The 24611-nt window shown below is 55.5% G+C and overlaps 5 protein-coding genes across 5 annotated transcripts; 2 read left to right on the top strand and 3 right to left on the bottom strand.

The window, feature by feature from the left end:
• Nucleotides 1-4273: 4273 nt before the first annotated feature.
• AYL99_11738 (hypothetical protein) lies at nucleotides 4274-5499 on the bottom strand (the record flags this gene model as incomplete). The annotated part of the gene is made up of 3 exons (XM_018843243.1): nucleotides 4274-4639; nucleotides 4689-4892; nucleotides 5371-5499. The coding sequence occupies 3 exons, from the start codon at nucleotides 5497-5499 to the stop codon at nucleotides 4274-4276; spliced, it is 699 nt and encodes a 232-aa protein (XP_018687570.1).
• Nucleotides 5500-11867: 6368 nt separating this feature from the next.
• On the bottom strand, nucleotides 11868-12512 carry AYL99_11737 (hypothetical protein; the record flags this gene model as incomplete). Its single annotated transcript, XM_018843242.1, has 2 exons — nucleotides 11868-12285; nucleotides 12373-12512. The coding sequence occupies 2 exons, from the start codon at nucleotides 12510-12512 to the stop codon at nucleotides 11868-11870; spliced, it is 558 nt and encodes a 185-aa protein (XP_018687569.1).
• Nucleotides 12513-12962: 450 nt separating this feature from the next.
• On the top strand, nucleotides 12963-13558 carry AYL99_11736 (hypothetical protein; the record flags this gene model as incomplete). The annotated part of the gene is made up of 2 exons (XM_018843241.1): nucleotides 12963-13031; nucleotides 13088-13558. The coding sequence occupies 2 exons, from the start codon at nucleotides 12963-12965 to the stop codon at nucleotides 13556-13558; spliced, it is 540 nt and encodes a 179-aa protein (XP_018687568.1).
• A 5403-nt stretch (nucleotides 13559-18961) lies between these two features.
• AYL99_11735 (hypothetical protein) lies at nucleotides 18962-19798 on the top strand (the record flags this gene model as incomplete). The annotated part of the gene is made up of 1 exon (XM_018843240.1): nucleotides 18962-19798. One exon carries the CDS (start codon nucleotides 18962-18964, stop codon nucleotides 19796-19798), a length of 837 nt encoding a protein of 278 aa, XP_018687567.1.
• Nucleotides 19799-20039: 241 nt separating this feature from the next.
• On the bottom strand, nucleotides 20040-21680 carry AYL99_11734 (hypothetical protein; the record flags this gene model as incomplete). Its single annotated transcript, XM_018843239.1, has 1 exon — nucleotides 20040-21680. One exon carries the CDS (start codon nucleotides 21678-21680, stop codon nucleotides 20040-20042), a length of 1641 nt encoding a protein of 546 aa, XP_018687566.1.
• Between the last annotated feature and the right edge of the window lie 2931 nt (nucleotides 21681-24611).

Below are 24611 nucleotides of genomic sequence, written 5' to 3'. Positions count from 1 at the left end.
TTTGGTGGAGAAAACTACAGTGCTGACCATTGAGCAACGCGCCGGTCCTTGAGTTCTACCACAACCCTCACCAAACGCCATACCAACTCGCGAGCAACTACAGTCGCGAATGGACTTTGTTTCTGTCCTCGTCAAGACGCTTGCCCAGCATATCACATCTCGATCTGAGACCAAGCGACCTCTCGCCTGGACTAGGGAAATGACTGCAGCGTTTCCGTCCACACCTATCTTACCTCGACGCTCTTGTTTGTTCCATTTCTCCTGTTACATCCATTCCCTTTATCACGACTTGTAACCAATTTAGCTGCTGCCACCTTCGCTTTCGAGATCCTCGTGTCTGGAGGCAGTGGTCGATGCCAGGGCTGAGGGCATTGGGCTGGGAGAATCATATGCTCGTCACGTCGGAGACTCGACATGCCCACGGCGCATGCACAGAAACGTGGCTCCAGGGTTATCTCGCCGGTTATGGAGGAAACATTTGGGCTGTTCACACGGCCCAGAAACTGCAGAATGAAGCAGAGAGATTGGACAACGCATTGCTGAATTGGGCATCTCAAGTTCCAACCTCCTGGAACCCGTGCCGGCATTTTGTACCCACGAGCCCATCTGGCTCTACCCGGACTTCTTCTCCCCCGAGGTCTACAATTATCCCAGTATTGTGTCTACCGCTCTGTGGCTAAACTACTCCGCCACAAAGTTGATGCTCGATCAAGCGTGGCTGAAGATCCTCGAGATCGTCCAGTCGTGGTCGGACGACTCTGCTTGCAGCAAGCAAGTGGAGCAGTGTCGCTCGCGCATCGTGGCTACAGCCAGTGATGTGTCCTCGGGTGTACCATTTGTACTCGGAAAATCGCATGTCACCAATGTGGGTGTTTGACGAGGCAATCCAGAAGCAGTCATGGAAACATTTCATCGCTCCGTCAATTCTTCCAATGCCATCGCGCAACTGACCCTCCATTCTCCATCCGTGGGCCTCTAGCTCAAAAGTCTGAGGCTGGCCGCCGCCTCGGCCTCACATCCACCACGCCGGTGGCTTCATCCCCTGCCCAGGCCAATGTTGAGGGGTCCGTGCTGCGCCTCTCTTGTTGTCCTTCGGCCACATCCTTTCTGTCCTCAATCGCCATATCACATGTCTGGCTTCTACGCACGCTACGTGCCCTCAACAGCAAGAACTGACAGCACTGCAGACAGCAGCGTACATATCACGAGGCCGCTGGGCGGCAGGTTGATATAGAAGCCTACTAGTGTCAGCAGATCTGGGGTACATTAGTATCAGGGAAGCACGAACACCATCTCCAGGACACGTCTTGCGTGAGAGAAGCGCAGGCGTGTTCCGAACATTGGCATGACACAGACAGTGGGACACGAGGAAGGGGGCTCGATAAGGCAGTCACGTCAAGCACGTGGTGATCCCGGCCCTGAAGGAGTACCAGCGCGAGCAGATCCAGAAGGGCCTCGTCTTGCCGCAACCGGGAAACTGGCAGGCTCATGATGAGGCTTCTCTCCAGTGTGCGTACGGATATGTCGGGTTTGGTGCTCCAACGATGGAAGGCTCGGTCACAAAGAGGAGACTTATAGGGTCGAGATTATCCTTTTCAAGCTTCCACTCTTTATTCTGTGCTGCCCCATCTCGTCATATCTATTCTGTACATTCTCAGTCTGGTCGTTGCCGCTTACGCCCAGCTGCATAATGCGGGCGTGGGGGCAGAGAAGAGCGGACAGGAACAGCACAGCAGGAGGTGAGTCTTGCTGGGAGTCTCGTCCCCGTCCCCGTCCCCTGCGACAGCAACAGAGGGAGCGAGCCCTGAAACCCCTTCTGCCGGTCGGGCAGGAAGCACACAGGCTAGCCAAATAAACAGACTCACTCGGTCACAAAGACGCAACTCTGCGGACGGGGAATACTTGTACACGTGTGACGGGCGGGGAGTACGAAAACGGGGACAGAGACACGGTCATGCTGCAGCATAACTTCGAAATTGAGCACAAAGATGGGAGCACCGAGACCAGGACGAGCCTGGCGGAAATCTCCCAACGGCAGAGATAAATCCGAGTCACCCGTCGAGGTATCGCCCAAGCTGTGTGTGGAAGAAGTGTGAAGGAGTAGTCCGCGTCCAGGCCAGATCAAGAGAAGGACAAGTGGTGCACCTTTAACGCGGCCATGGATATCAAGAGTACGAGCGAGATCGAGAGCGTGATTACACCACCAACTGGACCGAAAGCCATGAGACTGCTGGTGATAGGGATCAGGACCTGTACTCCCGCAGTGAAGTTGTATGACATCCTGAAGTACGCCGGCCTTGCTGCCCGGCAAGAGCCGAGTGTCTGCTCAGAGTTTGGCGGTCTCTAATGACGAAGCTTCCTGCTGCCGACTAACCCCGGTGATTGTCTTGAACTGACAGAACTGGGAGTCGATGATTCGCCCTCACCGTCTTAAGGGGGGTCTTGGTGTGAGAGAAATTCGGAGAGATCAAAATATACCTCATGCCCGTTATGTACGGCTTCGTGACCGTCGGTGGCTGGACCAGTGGTACCCGTTCGCCGAAACGCACCACGTGCGACACCTTCTTTTGATCCAACAAGCTAACATAATATTCAAAGTATGGCCTGGGGATGCGCAGAAGGAAGTCCAGCCGCCGTCGACGAATACTACGACAGAGTAAATATCGAGTCCGTGGATGCTTGGTTTCGGTCTGAGATTGGGTCTGTCTATCCACACGCCACAGGGACAACGCCAGAGCCATATCTTCGGGCTTGGAGAGCTTACTTTCTGGGGGCCCGAGCCTTATTGTCGTCGGGTGAGAGATCCGTAGACGGGGCGCAAGTGTTTGCGCAGGATCCTTTCGCTCCTATTTTTCTCGAGAGCTAGGGTATTCCTAGATCAGGTGGAAGCACTTGAGTCATGGTCTGGCCCGGCATGGGCTCCGAGGTCGTGTTTGAGCTCTACTCCCGCCAGGGCTGTTACTATCTGCGCGTGCTTTTTGGCGGCCAGGTACTGGAGTTGCGGCAAGACCTTTACACCATTCTGCTCCCTTTCCACTTTTCGATGCCAGCAGGGCCGGATATCAAAGATCAGATCGCCCAAGCTGTGAACAAGACAGTGCAGTCCTAGGGATATTTATACCCTGCCCATCATCGGGCCTTTCGTGTCTAGCTATATATGTGAAGCGAGGAACTCAGAGGTCCCGAGTCATCTGGAGATTAGGCACGTACAGCCCAGAATATGGTGCGGCGGCTAACAACATACAATGATGGAAACTCTGTCGACCGATGTTGGTCGGTTCTCCGGAAAATATTTTCGGTTGAGCTGGTCGAGAAACTGCAATGGACTATCAAACACGGGGGAAAGGCTCTGAGCGTTTCAAGGCGACCGACCAACCTTCTCATGTGCTACGGCAGATGAGCCTCGACTGATTGGAAATCCCTGTTCTCTCCACTTGCACAAGACCAAAGCAAAGATTCGTCAGCATGTGCTGGTGACTTCACCCAAAATGGCTTGGGTCTTCTCGATGTATTCTTCGTTGGGTCGATTTCTGCCAGGAAGGAAAGTATCGACAGAGGGAGTAGATTTCATGACTGGCGCTGCATTCCGCAAAGCGACAGGATGGACCCAGGACGCTTGCATCGAAGAACACGAACGGATTGATCGGCTGAGTCCAAAGCCTCACTCGCTTGTGGGCCGTGTTGAGATATGTACAATTGTAGAGTTGGTGCTGCATCCTATACCAGTGTAATGTGTTTCGCCTGTTCTTCCAGATGCTTCTACGACACCGAGTCAACCATGCTGAAAGAATGACCGAGTGATGCTGCGGAGGAAATCTAGGTCACCGTCTCAAAGAGTAACGAGCTGTACCGCGGCGATAACGTCGTAGATCGCACAGGAATTTGTTCATTCACGAGATCGACCCTCCCCTGCGCCTTGATCAGATCAGATTAGTCAACATTCTGTAGCCTTCCGCGAGCAGCCAGGATTTCGTCTTTTGACTTTACCAAAACTTTTCTTGATATAGGCTGTGAAGAGGTCGAAGATCCCGCTGACCACAAGGTCGCGTCGACGTCGACTCCTAGCTCACCGTTGTCTTGCCCGTCTAAGGATCGCTTGAAGCCCACACTTCCAGCCTCGTCCGCGGGCTTTCGGCCTGCCTGTATCCAGCTTCAAGTCTTCTGAATGCACAGAACGTGCGGCAGAGACTCATCATCTCACTCCCTATACACACCCGCCGAAAGCGTTCACACGAGCCGCGTGAAGGCGACCATATAAACGCTCCGCCCACTCCTAGGCGTCAGGAGAAACAACCACACCGTGCGTTGATTGCGAATTTGGCTGGCCAAGGTCAGCCGCCCGGGCATACTTCGCAAAGTTCTGAGAAACTAGAGCGGCAGAAGGGCCAGTAGGGACAGCACTCGTCTTGAAAAGTCGACTTTGGCACGCGCTAACGTTTGCTTGTGCCACGGCGGCAGCGTCGTTGGTGCCATCGCCACAGAAGAAGGGATCGACGAGGCCGTGGTCAAGGCATTGAGGCAGATGGAGCACGACGTCCAGGGTCTTCAGGGATCCAGCCGAGCAGTAGTAGGTCGCTACGCCGCAATCCGGGCACTCGAATGAAACGTGAGCCGGAGGTTCCGTGCTCGCGCCCTCGATCTTTCTCGCTTCAGGATCGTGGGGGTGAAATCTGTACGCGAGTCTCTACTTCTCGTGGAAGCCAGTGGAGAGGCAGGTCAGAGTCGAGAGCGTGGTGGAGAGGCTCAGTGCCGAGGAGGAAAAGTCGGTGCGAGCTGTGGCCCATAATGTGTTTGCACGGGTGAGGGTCGACGTCGTAAGAATATAGTGGTTGGCCCGCATCTTTTTCCACCCCATCATCCTCGAATATCCAGTCGAAGGTGGTTCTATATGCCTCGGAAATCAAGTTAGAAGATGCTATTAAGCCGAAGCTTCTTACCTCCGTTCACTTTCATTCCGCGTTCCGGGTTTGACACCCAAAAACTCGCATAGATGTTAGACTCCGTGGTCAGTGTTCCAAGACGGGTCGCTGACAACCATTACGCCAATCCGAGCCGAAGCGCGCTCCTCGGCCCCGGGAGGCCGGTAACGCCTCTCTCCTCCAGCTTCCGGGTCCAACCCCAAGACGAGCGGCTCAAGCGTTGTTCAGCTGCTCCACAAGAAGGGCTGGTGTTTCAAGATTATTGGATCTTGTTCTCATGAAGATGGTGTGATTGGACCTGACACCACCTTCTTCAAGTACATAAGGCCGGAAAGCCGCTGGGCTATCTTCCCATCCTGTCTCACTATATCCAATGTATGACTTGCGGCCACGCCACGTCGTGTGGACGGTGGGTCGAGCAAGAACGATGATATAACTGATATGTTCTTACCGCAGTTATGGCACGTCGCGAGTTTCGCCGCACGCTTTCAGAAAGCAGAGCAGCGCGTCGTCCGGCCGCCAGCGTGCGCTTGGACGCTGGCTTCCGGTTGATCTTCACCGTCGGCTTCTTCAGCGCCATGTCCACAGTAGACGTAATGTTGCTGAGGACCTGGGCTTCCTTGCAGGATCTCGTGCCGCTGCACGACGCCCTCGGTGGCTTCAGTGTGAGTATGTAGAGTTGGGTGGCGTTATCCTCTTCCCACGAGGTGGCGTATAGATCGCCCTTGACCTCCTGTCAAACTCAATGCCATCATCACGATAATCTCGAGAATATGACTTTTCCTGTCCATATTCATGCATGTATATATGAGATAAATGGTCATAACTCGATCAAACACTCGCTCCGCTAAATCGCCAGTAGATTATCGCGAGCATGCCGGGAGCCCTATCGCATAGTAGTTGGCGCGGCGACGTTACAAATCCCCCGGTCCAAGAATAAAGATGTGGAGGAAAGCTCCGAGGGAAGCTCGAGCCCGTCGCCGGCGAGACTGAACCCTGGTATTATTTCGCAGGCATGGAAGGAAGAGAGAGAAGAGCCAGGGAGACAAAGACTGAAGGAATCCAGCCGATATTGCGGGACGTATAGGTCGATGGTTGGTGCATCTGAAGATCTTCTTGGATTGTGCCGATGGACACCATGAAGCCGAACGAGGCACCTCCTCGATTTGGGATTGTGGCGGGACTCAATCATGGAACGCGTCGAGATCCTCCCTGGCAACTCATCCGGCCGTGAACTGCTCGTCGTCGCGGCGTTGCACCAATATGAAGGTCTGGAACAGAGAGGGCAGGTCGGATCCGACTCTAGTCCCTCGCCGTCCCACAGCGAGTCGCGTCCGCTCCCGAGGTGCCTTCAACATGTCCCTCCCTCGATCCATTTGTGACCGGTGCTGGCCGTGGGTGCTTCTCAAAAGGCTTCGGGCCTTCGGCTGGACCGCTGCTGGGAGTGGCAGATCCCTCAGCGGCAGCATCTTCTCTGGCCACCTCGTCTAGCGCTGGGCGTTTTGCGTCTGGCAAGTCAGTCGGGGCAGAAGGAGAAGAAGAATCTTCCAACGGCCATTTTGCCGAAGACACGGCCGTGGGGAGGTGGGTGAGGCAGCAATCAACCATTAACAAAGGGGTTAGCTGTCCTCGAAAATGAAGCTATCCAGACACAAATCCCCCGAGACTACTGCTATTCGTCTACCGACTCGTACCTTCTTGATCTCCTAAACTGCCACTATCAGCGGTTAATACATACATCAGCCAAATGCGGCCCGCACCCTTCCCCTCGACCTCTCAGCTCACCCTCGTGCCTCTACCATCTATGACACACTCTTTCGTGTCTTCGCTCTTTCCAATCGAGTTACTTCGGGCTTTGACTTTTGAACATGTTTTCAATAGCATATAGATGAACAAAACTAACAAGGAGGACAAAGACGGCGCTGGACAGCCACGCATACGCGATGGGCTTGCCGATCGTGTACCCGAAGGCTTTCTGTGGCTCTGTGATTCACTGAAATATAGTGTAGGGTGGCGCTTTCACCGCGTGACTCCCTAAGGCGACCTGCTAAGCGTGTCGAAAAGACTGAAGGTGAAAAAAGACGAGTACTAGGTACTGGGTACTGGACACTAGCAGTGGTAGTGGCAGTGGTAGAGGTAGAGGCAAAGCGAGTCCGTCGCCGTTGTACGAAGGCGCTTTTCCCACATTATTGATCAAAGGTCGAGTGGCACGTGACGTTACAAAAAGCAGCCAATCGGACTTCAGTGCTCGTCCGCACCGAGCAAAACCGCCGCTTCTTCGACGAGGTTGGCTATAGATACTGTTTTCGCTTCGCTCAACAGGATCAACAGACGATGACCCAGATAGGCGGGTTCTTTAATGATGGGAAGACTTTGTAAGCGGTGCAAAGGGTGAGTTTGCAAAGTCCGACACCAGGTCACCCAGCCCAGAACTCCTCGGCCTCGGAAATTCGCAATAGTACCAAGCACAACTCCATTTGCTCCGGCAGCGCTCTCTCTCTCTCGCTCTCTGCCTCCACATCTGCATCGATCTCATTCTCATACCGTCGGCCTGGTAGCTGGCTCTCCTCGTTGATGTCTTCGAGACGCCCTACTTATGTACTGAGATTGTCGGTAGCTGTTACTCGGGCTCCCCGGCCGACAACACCCCATGGCCGAGTGGCCCCCACAAGGCACACACAGAAAGAGATAAATAGGACCTCTATTCTCGCACTGCTGGAGAAGCCCTCAACAAGTGCGAGAAGTCGATGTCTCAAGGACAGCTTTATACAAATCAAGATACGTGTTCAACCCTCTGGCTCTTCGTCTAACGATCCCACCCCAAGGCTCTCTGACAGGCGCCTGCGGGCAGGCTGAGCTACGCACACGAGGCGAGGGTTCGAATCCAGGTGGTAAAGGCTTCAAGGTCGCAAGTGGATTTTTGAGATGTGTGAGGGCCAAGACTGGGCGCCAAGAGAATATCTCGAACCTTTGGTGGGGGTTCTCTACTCCACCGTACTACCACGGGGGAGCCTAGAATCTATCGATAATTGATAGGATTCTCTGTCTTTTTCCCTCTGGCAGGGAATTGAGGCACTGATCACGCGTGAAAGCCACCAGGCTTGTGGCCTCCCCGCAGCGTCCACCGCAACACAGCCCGCTCATCAAGTCCTTGCAAAGGCGTGTTCGGCCTGACCGGGAGAGAGAGGAACTGCTCGCCACTGTCTCCAGCCCGGGAGGAATTGGTGCGTCTCACTCAAAACTGGCACGGACACCCGATTTCTTTGGCGACCTCGGAGCCAGGCCATCTCATCACTTACTTTCCCTACCAGCGACAACATCCCGGCCGGCAGTTCATCATCATCATCCTCATCAGCCCATCTACGCCACACCACATAGCCTGATCTAGTACATAACCCAAAACATATGCGAATTTCATGGAAAGGTAGTCTAGACTTAGGCGACATCCCAATGTACCGTCAGCGCTATACAGGGGAGCATTAGGACGTCGACATCATTCCGGCCATCGTCGGTTCATGAAACATCATGATTGGCTTGGACAGGAAAGCGACAGTTGCCATCTGGGACCCAGCGTCGACGCATCCGGAGCTCGTGACCACACGATGGGCCGCGAGCGCGTTGAACTGTGTCCGACAAGTGCCCCTCGACCCCGAAAATGGCTTTTCACTGCGCCCAAAGACGCGGTCATCTTGTCTCGGGGGAGATATACGGTCGTCGTTTGTGCTTCCGCCGCTACCGCGCGTTAAGTGTGCCAAAACACGCTCCCTATTGATGAACTCAGGGTCGTTCTATTCGATCTTCGTCTCCAGTGCGAGGTGGACGCCATGGTCCGCATATCAGGGTGATGGCGATGGTCAGCAGCGTGCCGTGCCAGTATTTGTACCGCTTTGTCGCCCGAGACAGTGGGTGACTTCTCCACATGCGAGGAACGGTCAATGCCTACTGGGACGTCATGAAAAGTCTCAGGTCTGACAGCGAGCTTATGCAGATCTCAACTTCTGGACGTCCGTCTCATGGATGGGCCTCCACGTCTCCATCCTCGAGTGAGAAACTTCTCGTTTCTATTCTCGACGTAGGAGACGGAGTCACGACATACGTATCTATATTGACACATATGACGTCGAGCAGGTGAATTCGACGGTCAGTGCCACGGTGATCGCAGTCCTTGGTGCTCAGGCGTAGGCGTCGGTGGGCCAGGTTGTCTCTAGGCCCGTTGCCGGCTGAGTACGCGGGCACGGGTATCTCGACGTGACGCGATGTCTTTGCATGGTGTGCTTCCCACTTGCACTCGCGTCGTCATCAAAATCGCTTCCCCTCGTCCAGGCATCTATCGGTTTTGCAATGAATGACTGCCAAGACATGTCAAGAGCGTCGATCCTGGTCATTTATGATGCCCGAGGGCGTGCGGACGATCGCACTCGGCGCCGTTTCGCTAAACAATGTCCATACCGTTGTTTCGAGAGCGTGAGACCAACCAGCGGTGGTATTGTCAGACAGGTGCGGTGTTTGTCTAGCTCTCGGATTGCTCGGCTGGATCTACTGCGGGTTCTTCCGTTGGGGCACTATGCACACTTTCAGACGGAATGGAGGGTCCTCGATCTGACCCAACATGGCTCTGCAAGCCGTCCTCTCGCACGCCTTCGGCGTGCCTATGGTGTTACAATGGCCTGCTGAGGGCGGAAACTGATGCCTCATGACGAAGAGAGTGTCAATGACGTCGTCTCGGGGACGGGTTCCAGGGAAGCCACAGGACCCGTACGGGGAGCCATCTTGGAGATCTCCCTGTCCTACGGCAAGTACTTTGCCTCGCTGCTATTCGTTCAAGGGGAGAGGCTCGGGGTGGGCGGAGGTGAGTCTGCCTCGACGGTCGGCCCGTGGGAATGGTCGTCAAGTGAAGGCGTTCGCGTCCAGAATCGAGAGACCTGGCAAGTGATAGAAGACCTTCCCCTTAAGGTGGGCACAAAGCTCAATATTCAGATCGAGACTTGGTTCATAGACTCCAATGTTCCATGTCTCCGGTGGACGACTCTACGCTTTTCATGGTATTAGCATTCTCACCAACCACGTGGTGAAGAGGATGAAGGTCAATGAACATGCAGCCGATACCATGTAGTCTTCCTCATGCAAGGGCCCTCAGAATCCAAATAACGGGCCCGGGAATGGGTCTCAAGATGGCGTGGATGCCACCCGCCACACCTTTTCTGACGGCGATTCTGGATAATCGCGCGGTGTGAGTCCCAAGGGCAACAAAAAGAGATACGAGGCACAAGACCTCCGTCCTGTCTCAAGGGCTTGCATTTCCTGTCGAGAAAGAAAGATCAAATGTGACAGAAATGATCCGTGCAACCACTGTACGACATTATTTGAAGGTCAGCCTGGGACGAGAACATCCTTGTTCCTTCAACAGAATCCCTAATTTTGTGAGACTGTATTTACCCAGAACCACGCCGCAAGAAGAGAAAACGTCTTCGTACCACTGAGCACGTCGAGTCTCTCCAAAACAGGATTGAAGTTCTGGAGTCATGCATCAAGAACCTCAATCGGTCCGCTAGTCCGACCCGCACGCCGCTCGCGAGAGAAGGTCATTTGGCTGGACAGCTTCGCGCATATCATGCTCACGAGGATCTTCGAATGCCCAAGTGGACTAGTCTAGGACGCAAGAAAAGAGTCCACGCCCTTCGCATCTGGCTCCAACGGGCGGGAGGCTGCGCTGATCGCCTAACCAGAAGCCATCGACGGAAAACGGAACATAAGAAAGACTGCCCGAAGACTTCTTCGATCCATCTCTCTATTCCTCAGTTATTTCGCTGTAAGGCACTGCTTCCGAACCCCAGACATTCCAGACGCACATTGGCCGCCGACAGCAAAAAACACAATCCTTGATGTATGGTGCCACGCTCCCTCTTTTGCGGGCTGGTTGATTCGAGGTCGGTCGCTTTTCTGGGGCGCGGTGGTGCAACACTTCCCTCGCCCGCATCCCAGGCGGGCCATCTTCAGACCTGGCTCCCTCAGTTTCACGAACTTTATAAAGCAAAAGCTATGAGTGCCGTTTTCAGGTCCGGGCCGGCCGCCTTCGTCGAGGTATATTGTGGTAAAGCATGAGTGTCGTCGCGCCATGCACTTCGACTTGGTCGTTCGCCTCAGCCGGTGTCGCAGTCTTATTCTCTGATTTTTCCACTTCACTATTTCTACTGAAAGATAGAGTCCTTCTTCGCCCCTTTTTGAGTTTGCTTACGTTTTCCGCGACCTCTTGGTGACTCTTGTCTCCGCCAAAGAGTGCCGCATGGAACGTGAACCGCTTCTACCTTTCCTTTTCATTCTTTGGCGACTCGGGCTGAACTATCTGCTTTCCTAGTTCGACGGGCAGATCGGTCGCCTGCTTGGGCTGAGTGTCCAGGTTGGATTCGTTCGGAACAATTTCTTCATCAAGTTGAACCTTTGGGCTGATTATTTCCAGTCCTTGTCGATCGGACAAACTGTTGCCGAATACGAGGCTCTCACAACCTATGGTTGGAACATGCATCTTTGGGATGTTCCTCTGGATCGCCTGGAATACATCCGGCTATCTGCGTGGCTTAGTGAACTTTTCTTCTTGCTCGGAAACGCCTGCACCAAGCTCTCGATCTTGCTTGTCTACCGCAGACTGTCGTCTAGAAGCCACAGCGCATGGTTCATTCGGCTTACCTGGGCGGCAACCATATTTAGAGGCGTTTATACTGCTGGGCTGGTTGTGGAGCTGATTGTCATCTGCCGCCCGCTGAGTTCATACTGGCAATCTTACAATCCTGGGTTTACTAGTAGGTATACGTGCGGGAACGAACAAGTTCCCATCGTCTTCAGTGCAGTGGCTTCTGCCTTTTCCGACATCTACGCATTGGCGGGCACACCAGAAGGCTGGATGGCCCTTGGGTACGGAAGCAGGAACGGTGTGAAGGTTGATGGTCGTGATCACCGGATAATGGTCGTCCACGAAACGAGGCACTTGCATGCTGAGCTTTGATTGCATCCCGGTCGACACCGACGTTTGTGACCCGGCCGATGTCGTGGCGGTGCGGTCTGATCGAACGGAGTTGGAGGAGCGAAGAGACGAAGCTGATGACTTTTCCATCTTCGACACGTATATCTGTCGCTCTGCCACTGTTGAACTTGCAGCAGCGTCTCTTCTCGAGGTGGATTGTTGACGGAGGGTTCTTCCTCTTTCTTATTGTCGATCAGGGCTAGAGTGTCGGCCGAGGTCAAGGCGTCCTCGAACGCCATCGCTCCTCCCTGTCCGCCAGTCGGGGCCATGGCGTCTGTCGCGCTGCCGATCACGACGACTCTCCCGGAGCTGCCCGACCAGGAACTCAGCTCGGGGACTTTGCAGGACCTGTTTTGGTCCCATACGCGACGTCAGTGACGACTCACCACAATCAGGAGAGAGAGCAGAGGAGAGGAGAGTAGAGGGAAAACTTACGGCCACAGGGTCAGCGACGACTTGTCGACGTTCTGCGACGCGACTTGCACGATGTCCGCCCACGTCTCGTTCTCGTTCTCGACCTTTGCAAAGATAGGTGGTGTGTGGTAACATGGCAAACGGATTGCAGGTGGTGGCATCTATATGGTTGGTGGCAATGCTGGAGCATTCCTTCATGGGGAATGGGGATCACGACTATAGCTGGTCTGACTGGACCCTCTGGTTGTCCAGTTTGCGGGAGTCTGGGACTGACCAACGAATAAGACGAAGCTGGAGCAGAGGCTGCTGGCGCTAGAGCGTCAATCGCAGATGCGAGAGTATCACATCGCTCGGCCCTCGACCGCCGCAGGTCGGGCATGGCTATCCTATCGATAGGGTCATGCACGACTGCAGGTAGTCATGACGGCTGCTGGCTCCTAGGTTCACCCTTTTGGTATTCGTGTACGCACGCAGCTCGTACCCTGTGTCTTGGTAGATTCGCTCTTGTTCCTAGCTTGTTCTCACACATGGATTGGCAAGTGCCAGGAAACTGCATCCTTCGGTCCAGAACTGTTGACAGCCTTGTGCTTGTCGATGTCTGAACGGAAGATATGCCACCCCCAGGTGCAAAGCCTTGTCCCAATGCTCTGCAGTCGTCGTTACTGGACTTCGACGAAGCTGTTCGATGTACCACAAGCGCTTTGCGGATCCGGTGCCGTCGTCGTAATTGTCGCAGACGCAGACTCAGACTCAGGCCCATCCCCTCATCTACATCCAGGTCAGCGACGCCGAGCGCTTTCTCTCGCCGATCCTGCCGGGCCACGAGGCGTACAGCGCGCACATGGCCGGCACCTACAGAGTTCCCGGTGGTGGGTTGAACTCGCAGGCTGGGACAATCGAAGTCATTGATACCCTGCTCAGCAAATACGTCACGGCCAGTGGCTTGAAGGACATTGAACAAGCGACGGCTGAGGTCAAGAAGGCCGCGAACGACCTGAAGGGACGGGGGCTTTTTGAGCTCGACAATTGGTCGATCCGTTCCCACGGCCGGAATGGGAAGAATCTGAGACCTGCCCCACGAAAGGATCTAGATCGCGAACAGAGCGTGCTGCGAGTTCCAAGCAGCAGAAGCTGCTCATCTGTCCAGGGCGAGGAGGACATCAAGAAGGCCATGCGGCTTGGTAAGAAGGGCGAGCGCATCTGCTGAGATGTGGACTTCTTCTGATTTCCTGCTGTGAGACTCTTGGCTCCCTCGAGGACGAGGAGACGGGTGAGTTCGGCGCATGGCGGCGGACTTGTCCAACAACCTCGCCCACGGCACGGGCACAAATGGCGCTGCGGCATGCTCAGCATCCGGGAACGGTTACGATCTACCCTCCCTCCGGTGTCCGAGAAGGTGATTGACTGCGTCCTGGCTCTCCGAAGCGCACTCGAGTCCACTGCCGGCCTCGATGTCGCCGCGAGGGTCTTCGTCTCCCCTTCATGGCAGGAGGATCGTCGAGCATCACGAGCGTCATCCCCCTACAATCGATGCTGCCACCATCCGGCGTTACTGCCCACCAGGAGGGAACAAGCTGAGCTGGACGCACCAATGAGTTCATGTCAAAAATCGTACCTTCTGGTGTCGGATCACGTAGCTCGGATTATAGATCTTCTTGCGAGGGTGGACAGATGCTTCCCCAACGGCTTGCCAGACATGCTGCAGCGACCAGACATCTCGGGCTTGCGCCGGTTGTTCTGAAGAGTGTGATGTTGTCGTCGCATCAGCAGGGGCCGCGCCTCGCCCCTGTGCAGAAATCAATCTGACCATCTATTCTTCCGGCTGTTGTTCTGGGCGAACGTTGACATGGGTTGGATGCCGGAAACCACCTGTGAAGCCGCACGCGGGATGAGCTGACTCCAGAGCCAAGCTGCTGAGATCGAGGCCTAGCTTGCATGAACAGCAGAGCGCAGGAGGCTCTCGCAGATAATCTCGTATAGGGACGTACTAAAAGCGATATTCTCCTTGGCCGGGGCCTTAAGAGGGGACTCACGTCTCCAGGGCGGAAATGTCATTGGGCACTTGCGGCTCGTCCGCCGAAGCGAGCAGCAGTGCCCCGCGTATTCTGCTCACCATTCTTTCGAGGACGAAGTGCCTTCTGGTCTGTGGAGGGCTTGGGGTCTCTTCTCTTGCACACAGAGCGTCTCGCGCTCTGTAAAGCTTTCTGCGTATCGTCGTCTGTGGTTTCGACATCACACGTTCATTCATGTAGCAGTGGGAATGTTTACTCGTGGCCACTCATTATACTTACCTGTGCAGATTTCCCTGCTGTGGCGTTGCATTGACCCCAACGCTTTGCAAGACACGAGATTGGCTCATGAGGGGCCTCTAAATATCTTGACTTCAAGCTTAACCAAAGTCTTAACTAACTTACCTAAAGCCAAGAAAGAAGGTGCCGGGCCCGCATATGCCCTTGGTGATGGCGACCATGGACGCCGCACACGCCCAAGGTCAAGGATCCGCGGCCTTGTTGAACGTCCACAATCATCGGCAGTGACATTCCTGAGAGGCAATCGGAAACGTCTGGCAGGCTGTCATAGCGTCGTGGAGCGGCGGATGGAGTCCGTGCCAGAGTGGGAGGGTGAGCAAGAACCCTTTGATAGCAATTGTATCACCCCGGGCACGGAATTCATGACGGATCGGGTCCTCGAAGCGGCGCCTGCCTTCTTCGGCTCAGGAGCCGCCAGGTCATAGTGAGACTCACAAAACCGACGCGGCGCCGTCGAGTCTAGCATCGCCATAGGCTGCCAAAAGGTTTGGAAAAGGCGTGGGGAGGTGGAAGGGAGCCGTAAATATAAATATATATATATATATATCTCCACGTAGAACAGGCGAACCGGAATTTCTCTACGTGGCTCTACAACCGACCGCTGGCTGGCCGGACGCTTGGATCGGGAGCGAGCCCAGATATGTTGCGCTGAGCTAACAGACATGGGGGCAGAGAGAGTATAGACGAGTCTCCAGGAGAGTCAGCATCGAAGGCAGAGGACTTGTTGTCTGAGAAGAACATGGGGGTACGAAGGAGCGTGTAATTCTGTTATTCTGCTATCTACAGGCAAACTCGTCAAAGAAGCCGCGGATTTGATTGGTGCGGAAGAATATTGAAATCCGATTGGCTGCTTTTTGTAACGTCATGTGCCACTTGACCTTTGACCAATCACGTGGGAAAGTTCGGCGGCATCCAACACCACCAAAATTGTATGGGAATCAATTCTCCATGGAGAGTCTGTCTACGGACTCGATTGCCTCTACCTCTACCTCTACCACTGCCAGTGTGCAGTACCCAGCACCCAGTGCCCGTCCTTTTTCACCTTCAGTCTTTTCGCCACGCTTAGCAGGTCGCCTTAGGGAGTCACGCGGTGAAAACGCTGCCCTACATCGCCCCCAGCCCGGTGCGAGATCAAGGTCGCCTCGGTGATCGGCCGCAGGAGCGTCGTCTTGCCCACCCCATTGGCCCGTGTGGGTACGCGATGCGCCTAAGACCCTCGTGATGGTTAGCAGATCGAGGCCGGGGGCGACACGGAAACTCTCAACGGGTTAAAATCCATCTCCAACCGTTATAGCTTCACAGAATCAAGCAACACAGACCAAGAAAAGATTTTCGAGATGGAAAAGGCAAGCAGAAGGTTGCCAGCACTCTATAGACAACCTGTGGCTCTGGCGTTTCTATTCGACGGCCGCACCCAGCGGTCGACGGATGGGTGGGCCGCGTCGATCTCCACCGCGCCCTACACGAACATTTCTTTCAAAGTGGTCTTGGCCCCATCTCCTATCTCCCTCCACGGATAGGCAGGTTATGGTTAGGAAGACTGGCGCATAATGACTGAAGAGGGTTGTTCTAAGAGGGCCTGCAGCACAGTCTCTTGCTCGATACCCACTGGATCTCGTCGTCGGGCTGGTCGGTGCTGATACGATGTGGTTTCCTCCTCTATGGTGTCCCAGAACCAGATGGAATCCTCCGCTCAACCCGCAGGACCGCCTTGTCGACATACTGGTGCACATCCCTGGGCGCAATCAGAAGACTATGGACCTGCCGGTTTGTGCCACCCTAGTGATCTTTCACGTCAACGTTCATCTCAACAGGTCACGGTTACGCAGCAGTGTTCGTGCGCATGGTGCTGAGCTCCATGCCTCCCTGGCCCCCGGAACGCCAGTCTCGACGCGGCTCCTTGCTTGAGTACGCGGCTCCTTGCTTGAGCACGTAACACCTCCTCACGACGAGTGCCTTCCGGGATGAGGCATTCCTCGGCGGTGGGAGACATGAACCGGGTGGTGCTGATCGAGAGACATTCCCACTTCGCCGGCGAGCGTCTGTTGGACCATGGTTGAGACTTCAAGCGCCCTGTATAGCAGTATGCTCCTGTATTTCTAGCACACCATTGCCAAGGAAGAGTTCACTCAGGGCCTCGGTGTGGAATTTGTTCGCGGGTCAGGCGTTGTTGGACCTTGTGGAAGCCTGGGAGAGGCAGCGTCCTGGCATGGCACGCCGCCCATCCAGCAGATCCCCCTCCCCTAAGGAATCGACATGAGAGGATATCACTGCTGGACCCTCTCGACCCTGCCGGCGTCCAGCCATCCTCATGTCGCGGCGGCGACGTCGAGGGCGGCACAGACGCGGCCCAGAATTCCGGCACCGTGTCAGTCAAGGCCGACGTCGGACGGTACATGCGTCTCCGTGGTGGAAGTCTCGAGCGACGAAGACCGTCAGTTGGCGAGCCCCCCACGAGAGAGTTTGAGAGAGCGACACGGACCATCTAAGCTCGAGGGCCGCTTGCTACGCCCGCCGTTCCCGCGTCGTCCGCTGCTTTCACCGCCAGAATGGGTTCTCCAGTGCCTCACATCGTTCAGCCTCGTACAGCCAAGCACGAAAATTCTTGATTTGAGCTTCAGAGGAGGTTTCGCTACGGAGTACCAGACGCCGTGCTGGATATCCCGTTCGCCCAGGCTCACCGGCATCAGGGACTCAGGAGAGGCTCCGTGCATCAGGGAGCTCCTAAATCTCGCCTGAATCGGTACCATAGGGTTTAAACTTCATGAAGACGATGCTCAAGGCTTTCGATATGGTGAGTTTCTTGGGGCATGATGCCACACCATCCACCATCCAAAGACTACGACACAAACTACGAACTCGATTAAAAAGGGGAGATACTCACAGACACCGAGGCCACCACCATGTGGTGGGAGTAGCGGAAGCCCCTTGCTCCCACGGCAGGGCTGCTGAGAACGCAGTCTCTCTTACGCTGCACAGGCGACAGGCTCAGAGACCGGCACAACTTTACCGTGCTTGCTCGTGCCGTGGCAAAGGGGCTAGGGCACACAATCACGGGCGCTTCCGCGCTGTATGGCTGACAGGAATTGAGGCTGTTCGACCCACAAGCTCCAACCCAAGCAGCGCCGGCTACGCCAGAAGTTCGTGGGCAGTCTCGGTCGCCGTGATCCCCCGCAAACCCAGGCGAGGTCGGGGACGTGCGGTCGGGTGTCGCCCATAACATGACATGACACGATATGTGTGTGTCGATGATTAGAAGCGCGCAATAACTACGCAGAACCCGACACACCAAGCTCCATAGCTGCTCCTGATCTCGTCGAACCGGATAGGTGGCTGAAGACGGCGCGTCATAAGGAGTTAGTGTTGGTGACGACGCGAGCACGACAGGGTGTACGACAGTCACGACATAATTTCTGCTTCTCAACAGCCTTGAGCGTCTCTCGAAGAACCTCAGAGTGTAGTATCCGGCTAGCGTGCCCGGAGCCGTTGGTTAGGTGCTCATCGTACCCGGCGGCACTTGTCCAAAGCCCTTACCTTGGGTATCACCACTTCCTCCCCGTCCATATCTAATTCGGAGTCACGAGGTACGGATGGACGGTTACGAGGTTCAGCTGGCAAGGGGTAGAGGAGGATAAAGCGACATCTTGGGTGCAGCGCCTGGGTCCACTACGCCATGCTCTGTCTCACCCATAAGAAGCCCGTCCTCGGCGAGGTCGCGAGAACATTGTCATAACCTGCTCACAGCGGCTCCCAACGTGCAGCAACCACCTCCGCGCCACGTGCCAGGTGATGCTAGGGTTGCCGAGACCGAGCTCCAAGCGCTTCTTCAATTTCGACAAGCTAACACGAACACGGTAGGTGGTTCGGGGGACGTATTTGCCGGAGGGAGGTCTTTCTGGGGACCGCCTCAGTCATTTTGGCGGGAGTGTGTTCGGTGCCTGTGTCGAGGGCAATCCTTCGAGCTGATCACGGCGGACCTGCACGACCAGACACTAGCGCAGGTCTCTATAAGTGCCAGCAAGACATACCTGCTGCGCTCGATAAGAGGGGGAATCCCTGGTCGGCGCTCGTGCACGGCATGCATGGCTCTCAAGCCCTGCACAGCACTCCGTGAATACCCTATCGCCGCTGTGCCCAGATGAGGCGTCCTCGAGCGGCCTCCTCGTCTTGGCCTCCCGTGTCTGTGCCCGAGGTCATCGTGAGCCATGTCTGGCGTAGTGGGAGCGATAGGATCAAATTGTGGCCCAGCGGTGTCCCGCCGGAGTGAGTGAATGAGTAACAACAGACGACGGATGAGTACGATGCCCGACTCTCTGCCGCCGGCCAAATCGAGTACTGGGCCAGCAGGAAATCTTTTGCTTTTGTCTCTCCTAGAGCCGCTGATCAGACGAGGAGATTCTACGACTCCGCCGCCGACGTCTGCCATTCGACTGTCGACGAGACATTCACAGGCAATGTGTATCTCAACGACGAAGCCTGGGGATAATCTTTGGAGCCCTGTTGACCAGGCTCGCAACCTGGGACAGTTCCATCTCCTTCTGGTGGAACATGTACTCCAGTTCCATAGCGCCCAGTCCCAGGCCATCTCAGCTTCGAAACGTCTCCAACTGGCCCAGCTCACCTCGCGAGCTAGTCCTCCTCGAATGGTGCGTCAGTTTGTACAGGGTCTTGTCGACTGTATTGGGAGAAGCGCTACATTTGCCAGACGTGCCACCGTTCCATGCGCTGGCCAGACACATTCTCGTGGTCAAGTCGCCACGGTGCCAGACGCCATCGAGGACGTCGATAGCGGTAAGGCACGAACGCTGGAAGTTCGAGAAGGAACTGATGCCGACATATCTGCCTCCGGGGCGGGTGGCTTCACGGGCCATCAGAGTTTCCTTCACCTACGTGCGGCGAGCTGTGCTCCTATTTCTGCCGCTGGACAATTCCATCCCTCTGGGACTGCTTCGGCGTCGGTATCAGTTAGAGAGGTCGATTACGGTGATCGGAAGACTTTCCATGCCAGGCGTGACCTGCTGCTCCGACATCAGCAGAAACTCCATTCTTCCACTGACTGCTGCGTGTCCTTCCACGAGACCGACGGCGTCTCGACCCAGGACGCCAGCACTCGGCATGGACGTGCGTGGGTATGGTGAATGCCGTGTGTCTGGCTCATCTCGGAGCCCGGTCCGCTCGCATGCGCGATCACCACGGGTTTGTCCTGTCTGTTGGTTGACAAACGCGCTCTGCTTTGCTGCTCGCAACCAAGCCCAGCGCCACACCGCGCTCATCAACTAGAGACATTCTCATCTGCAAAGGAAGGAACTCCAGAGTCTTGCTGAAGGTGGCTTTGGATTTGCGAGATCTCTGTCCAAAAGACCGCTGCCGACGATAACGTTATGCGATGGCTATGGCATATTGAGTTCCGTCTCGCCGGACCGCGGAGGTGCTATCCTCGTCGGCTCTTACTTCTTGACTGCCTTCTTCACCTGTCCTCAGGGAGTCTACGCGAAGATGCCTCGAAAGCGACTTACTGGTGCTGGTGCTGGACCGTGAAGTGAAATGTGAGCTCTGTTGGAGGAAGGCCTTGCAGAGGTGCATGCATACTCGGCAGAGAAAAGCGGTCACGCTGAGGAGGGGGATGTAACGAAGGCCGGTTCGGTGCTCATCCTCCTTTACAACACCATTGGTGCAATTGAAACAAGCATCTTCTGAGGGAGCACAAATGAAGGTGAGGCTGAAACCTACAAAACTCATCGAAGGCACGGGTGCACAAGCGAGCATGCTGGCCGGACGGTCAGTGGCGTGTTCGTCTCGCTCTACCTGGGACGCCGCGGTGGTAATTCTGCGGATGGCTTCGAGCTTCTCGGTCGCGACGGGCGACCACCCGCCCTCGATGAAACGCATGGTCACGTCGGAGGACGTGCACGTCGCCTGTAATCCCATGGGACTGCTGGTCGAGTGGGCCATCAACACACGGTCCTCGCGTCGCGTGCAGACAATCCTGCGCCCGCTGTGATTCACATGGGGATATTGAGTCGTCGAAGCCTTCCTCTTTCTGTTGGTACTTCTCATGCTCAGTGTGAAATCTTCTCCTCTCTCTGCAGCCCCTATCACCGCATTGAGTTGAAAGAACACGCAACGACAAAAGATGTACTTCCGGCCTGCCACAGACGTGGATGTGCAGGTCAGTGCCGCAAACACCGCACAACTGCGTGAGATTCTTCGAAGAAGAACAGCACCGCGTCGCGGCGGGACAGGAGCAACGCACTGACGACCAGCGTGTAGTGAAGCGGCACGCTTCATTCTGCCTGATTGAGGACGCTTTGTACCCGTGGGCTTTCTTTCCTCGGTCCCGTCCCCAGCCGCCAGCCAGTCGCTTTCAGCAATAGGCTGTACGGCAAGGCCGGTTCGGTTCTCATCATCCCCGTCAGTATCCCGTGCAGAGCTTCTCCCATTGTGGTGCTGCTGTCTTGCAGGGGAAAGGGAGACCGAGTGTGCAGCCAGGCATAGTATTCTCCAGCCAGTGTCGCGACCAGGGTGAATGTCCCAACCTGGTGCAGATCCGCACGCAACGCCATCCTCGACCTGGGCGGTACTGCTTCTGCGTCGTGGGCGTGGAACGCGGCTCGCAAACCCTTTGTATCTCTCCTGTTGCTTTGCTGCATCTCCCACATCTCGCTGGTCCTTCTCCCTCCCCAGCTGCTTTTGGTTGTTCCCCCCGGTACGGTGCTGGGGAAGAAATCTGCCCCAGTACCAAGCTCCATCAAGTGCAGGCACTATGTTTCGCGAGGAGGCCGACTGGATCTGCGTTGGCATTAACGGGCACAAAGGAACGCCGTCATCGGGCAAGCGACGCGACATGGGCGGAGCTGCGTGGGGCGCCGGCCCGTCTTCTTCCTCGCTGGGGCCAAACTCTCTGATGAAGCACAGGCAGATACGTTCGAGACTTTGCACCATCACTCGCAAATTTGACCGCAAGCGAGTCACGGGGTCCGGAGCCACCATTTCACGGGCACCGACTCCCACGACGGGCATCTCGCAGGATGCTCTGAGAACGAAGACGGCCACGTCGTTTTGTCTATATCTTCCTCTATATCTCGCTCTCTGAGACAGCCTGGCGAGCTATGAGAAAGGGAGCAGGGTTGCTCCAGACATGGTGACGCAAAGAGAGCAGTCGACTGTTGGAATGCGAAGTCCACAATGTTCTCATGGGACGATCACCAGCCCTGATCCCCACGGTGTGGCTTTCATGTTGATATCCTCGGGAGACTCATGGAGGAGATGAGCCGCTGCTGGACAACAACGCACCGTCGCCAGGGGTCTGCCAACGGTCGTCACTGGAGTTTTTGGTCAAATCGAGAGGCCATTCAAGACTTTGAAACACGCAAATATCCCTCGATTCGGGCGGCCGCGGTATCGACACCCTCGAGCAGATGACCGCCAACGTGCCTCCCACACTCCCGACGCGGAGTTGGGGTAGGTCGGCCTCTTTTCTGTCGTGTTTCCTCGAAATCTCGGTGGGAGGTTTCGCAATATCCATTTGGCATGCAGAAGCAGGAGGGTAAAGAAGTCCCCCAAGACTACCTCACCCGCGCGTCCTCCTCATCACCCTTTGCGGCTCGTGATTGCACCCTGAATCAGTTGGTTAGGTGACATGCTCCCATCTGCGAAGACATTGCGTCTCGAGGTGCTGGATCTGCAGCTGCAGGAGCTCGTTTTACCAATAACTCGTGCTTTATGGAAAAGAGTGGCCTCGGGCAAATGGTTGAAAGGGGAGGGCTTCAACGAAGGTTCATACAAGCAGCAAGATATATCGGAATATAGTCACACAATTGCATTTGCAACAGCAGCAACATGATTGACAAGCCCACCGTCGAGAAGACCGCCGTTGTGACGGGTGCCGTGTCTGGCATGGGACTCGCACTAACCCGTCACCTCCTGGCCAAGACAGACGACAGCAACTCCAAGGAGCAGTGGCTGGTTGTCCTAGCCGACATCAATGAAGTGGTCCAAGTGGTAGCTTCGTGCTCCAAGCCGCGTGATTCTCACCCACTCGCTTTTCGCAGAGCCTGTCCAGGACAAGCTAAGCAGCCAGAACCTACCGAGCCTGGGAAGGAAACCGGCACCGTAATGCGACGGACAGGAGCGGAGTTCGCCAGGTGTGCCATGTCCTGCTTCCGTTGATGTGTCTCGCTGAGTCCTGCTCCGTGAGATGTGAGGTGGTCCGGGAGCGAGGAATTGGGTAAGATAAAATTATGTCCTTCCATCCCTGCTGTATTCACCAATCGAAGATCTGCGGATGAAGCAGGTGCTGGAACCACATTAGACCCCATCCCCCCTACGGCGGCGGTCTACTGGCATACCAAGCTCTCTGAGATCCGTGTTCCACCTTTGCAACTGTGTCAGCTTCACTCTTAAGCCTTCAACCGCCTCTGGAAAGCGTACTTCATGCTGATAGAGCTCCGAGATCCCCAGTTCGATGAAGACATGGACAATCATTGAGCTTTGAGGGCAAGGCATCTCCGAGATGGTCTAGGTTTCGCCACGGATCAACAACAGATTGCACAGTCCTCGGCGGTGGTATTCCGAAGATACTGTGTTGCCTAGTTTTCTCTCCACACTAGCCGCGAGGGCCACTGCGTAGATGAGAGTCGACAGGGTTGATTTGTGGGTGTGTATGCAGATGACCAGTGCTGTATTGTCGGTTAATGTCCGTCGCCGAACTTGCCAGACAGGCCCCGAGTACGCGGGAAGATGGTCCTCGTTCCGACTCTGCTGCTGGAAACAGGTCGATCATCATCAGTCGGAAGGAAAGGACAGCGGCCTCGAGCACATTCACCGATGAAACAGAGTGGGTGTTCCTCAGGGTAGCCAGTTTTTCGAGTTCTTCTGGCTGGGTGTCTTTCTTGAAATTAAAGAGCACTTTTAGCCCGTTAGTTTGCCATGTGTTGCGACGCACCCCTCACGATGGTTTGGACGTCCTGCTGCTCTCTCGTTTTCTCCCGTAGGCCCGGGATCCCAGCCGCTTGGGGTAAGTCGCTGGCAATCTCCTCCCCGCCACGACTTCGGACGTTGACCTCGGACGACCGTCATCTGGTTCGCCCACAAAATAATGTCTTCTCAAGGCATGCCCTCACATCAAGTCTCTGTGTTTGGACAACACCAGAATCTCTGACCTGGTGCTCATGGAGGCCTCCTAGCAAGTCCGAAAACGGGGTAGCACCACCAAGAACGGAGGCTGCTTTGGTTCAGCTGCTGTTGAGCTAGGAGATCTTCGTTGAACCCCAGCTCCGACAACTTCTAAACATGGGACAGCCTCGAGCATTCCGTTACTTCCCAGTATTCCTTGGTCAGTCTCGCTAGTATTCTCGAGCCAAACCGACGTGTCCCGATTTGAGTTGTGTCAGAGAGCCTTGGGGTGGGATCGTTAGACGGAGAGCCAGAGTGTCAGAGAGCCTTGGGGTGGGATCGTTAGACGAAGAGTCAGAGGGTTGAACACGTATCTTGATTCTTGATTGTATAAAGCTGTCCTTGAGACACCGACTTCTCGCACTGTTGAGGGCATCTCCAGCAGTGCGAGAATAGAGGTCCTATTTATCTCTTTCTGTGTATACCTTGTGGAGGCCGCCTTGGCACTTGAGGGCCGTTAGCCCCATAGGGGCTATTCGCCTGATGGGGGCCACTCACCCCATGGGGTGTTGTCCGCCGGGGAGCCCGGGTGACAGAGCCTGCGACCGGTGTAAGTATGTATCTCGATGGATACTACCGACGCCAGCTTGGCCGCGTGGTGCGTGAGGTGCGCTGGGCGGTGGATAGCGGCCATTGCTGTGGAGGGGGTGTGTGTCCTGCCCAACATCAGTGCGGTCTTAGCATCCTGTGTGAGCGTTCTGCGTCGTGCTTGCAGCAGATAGGTGCGGGTGACAGGGCCGGCTTGTTGCTTTGGCAATATAGGCTCTACAATCTCCA

Source organism: Fonsecaea erecta, assembly GCF_001651985.1.
Source record: "Fonsecaea erecta strain CBS 125763 chromosome Unknown Scaff15, whole genome shotgun sequence".
NCBI lineage: Eukaryota > Fungi > Ascomycota > Eurotiomycetes > Chaetothyriales > Herpotrichiellaceae > Fonsecaea > Fonsecaea erecta.
The sequence above is the reverse complement of the archived record's forward strand: the minus strand, read 5'-3'. Positions and strand labels throughout refer to the sequence as shown.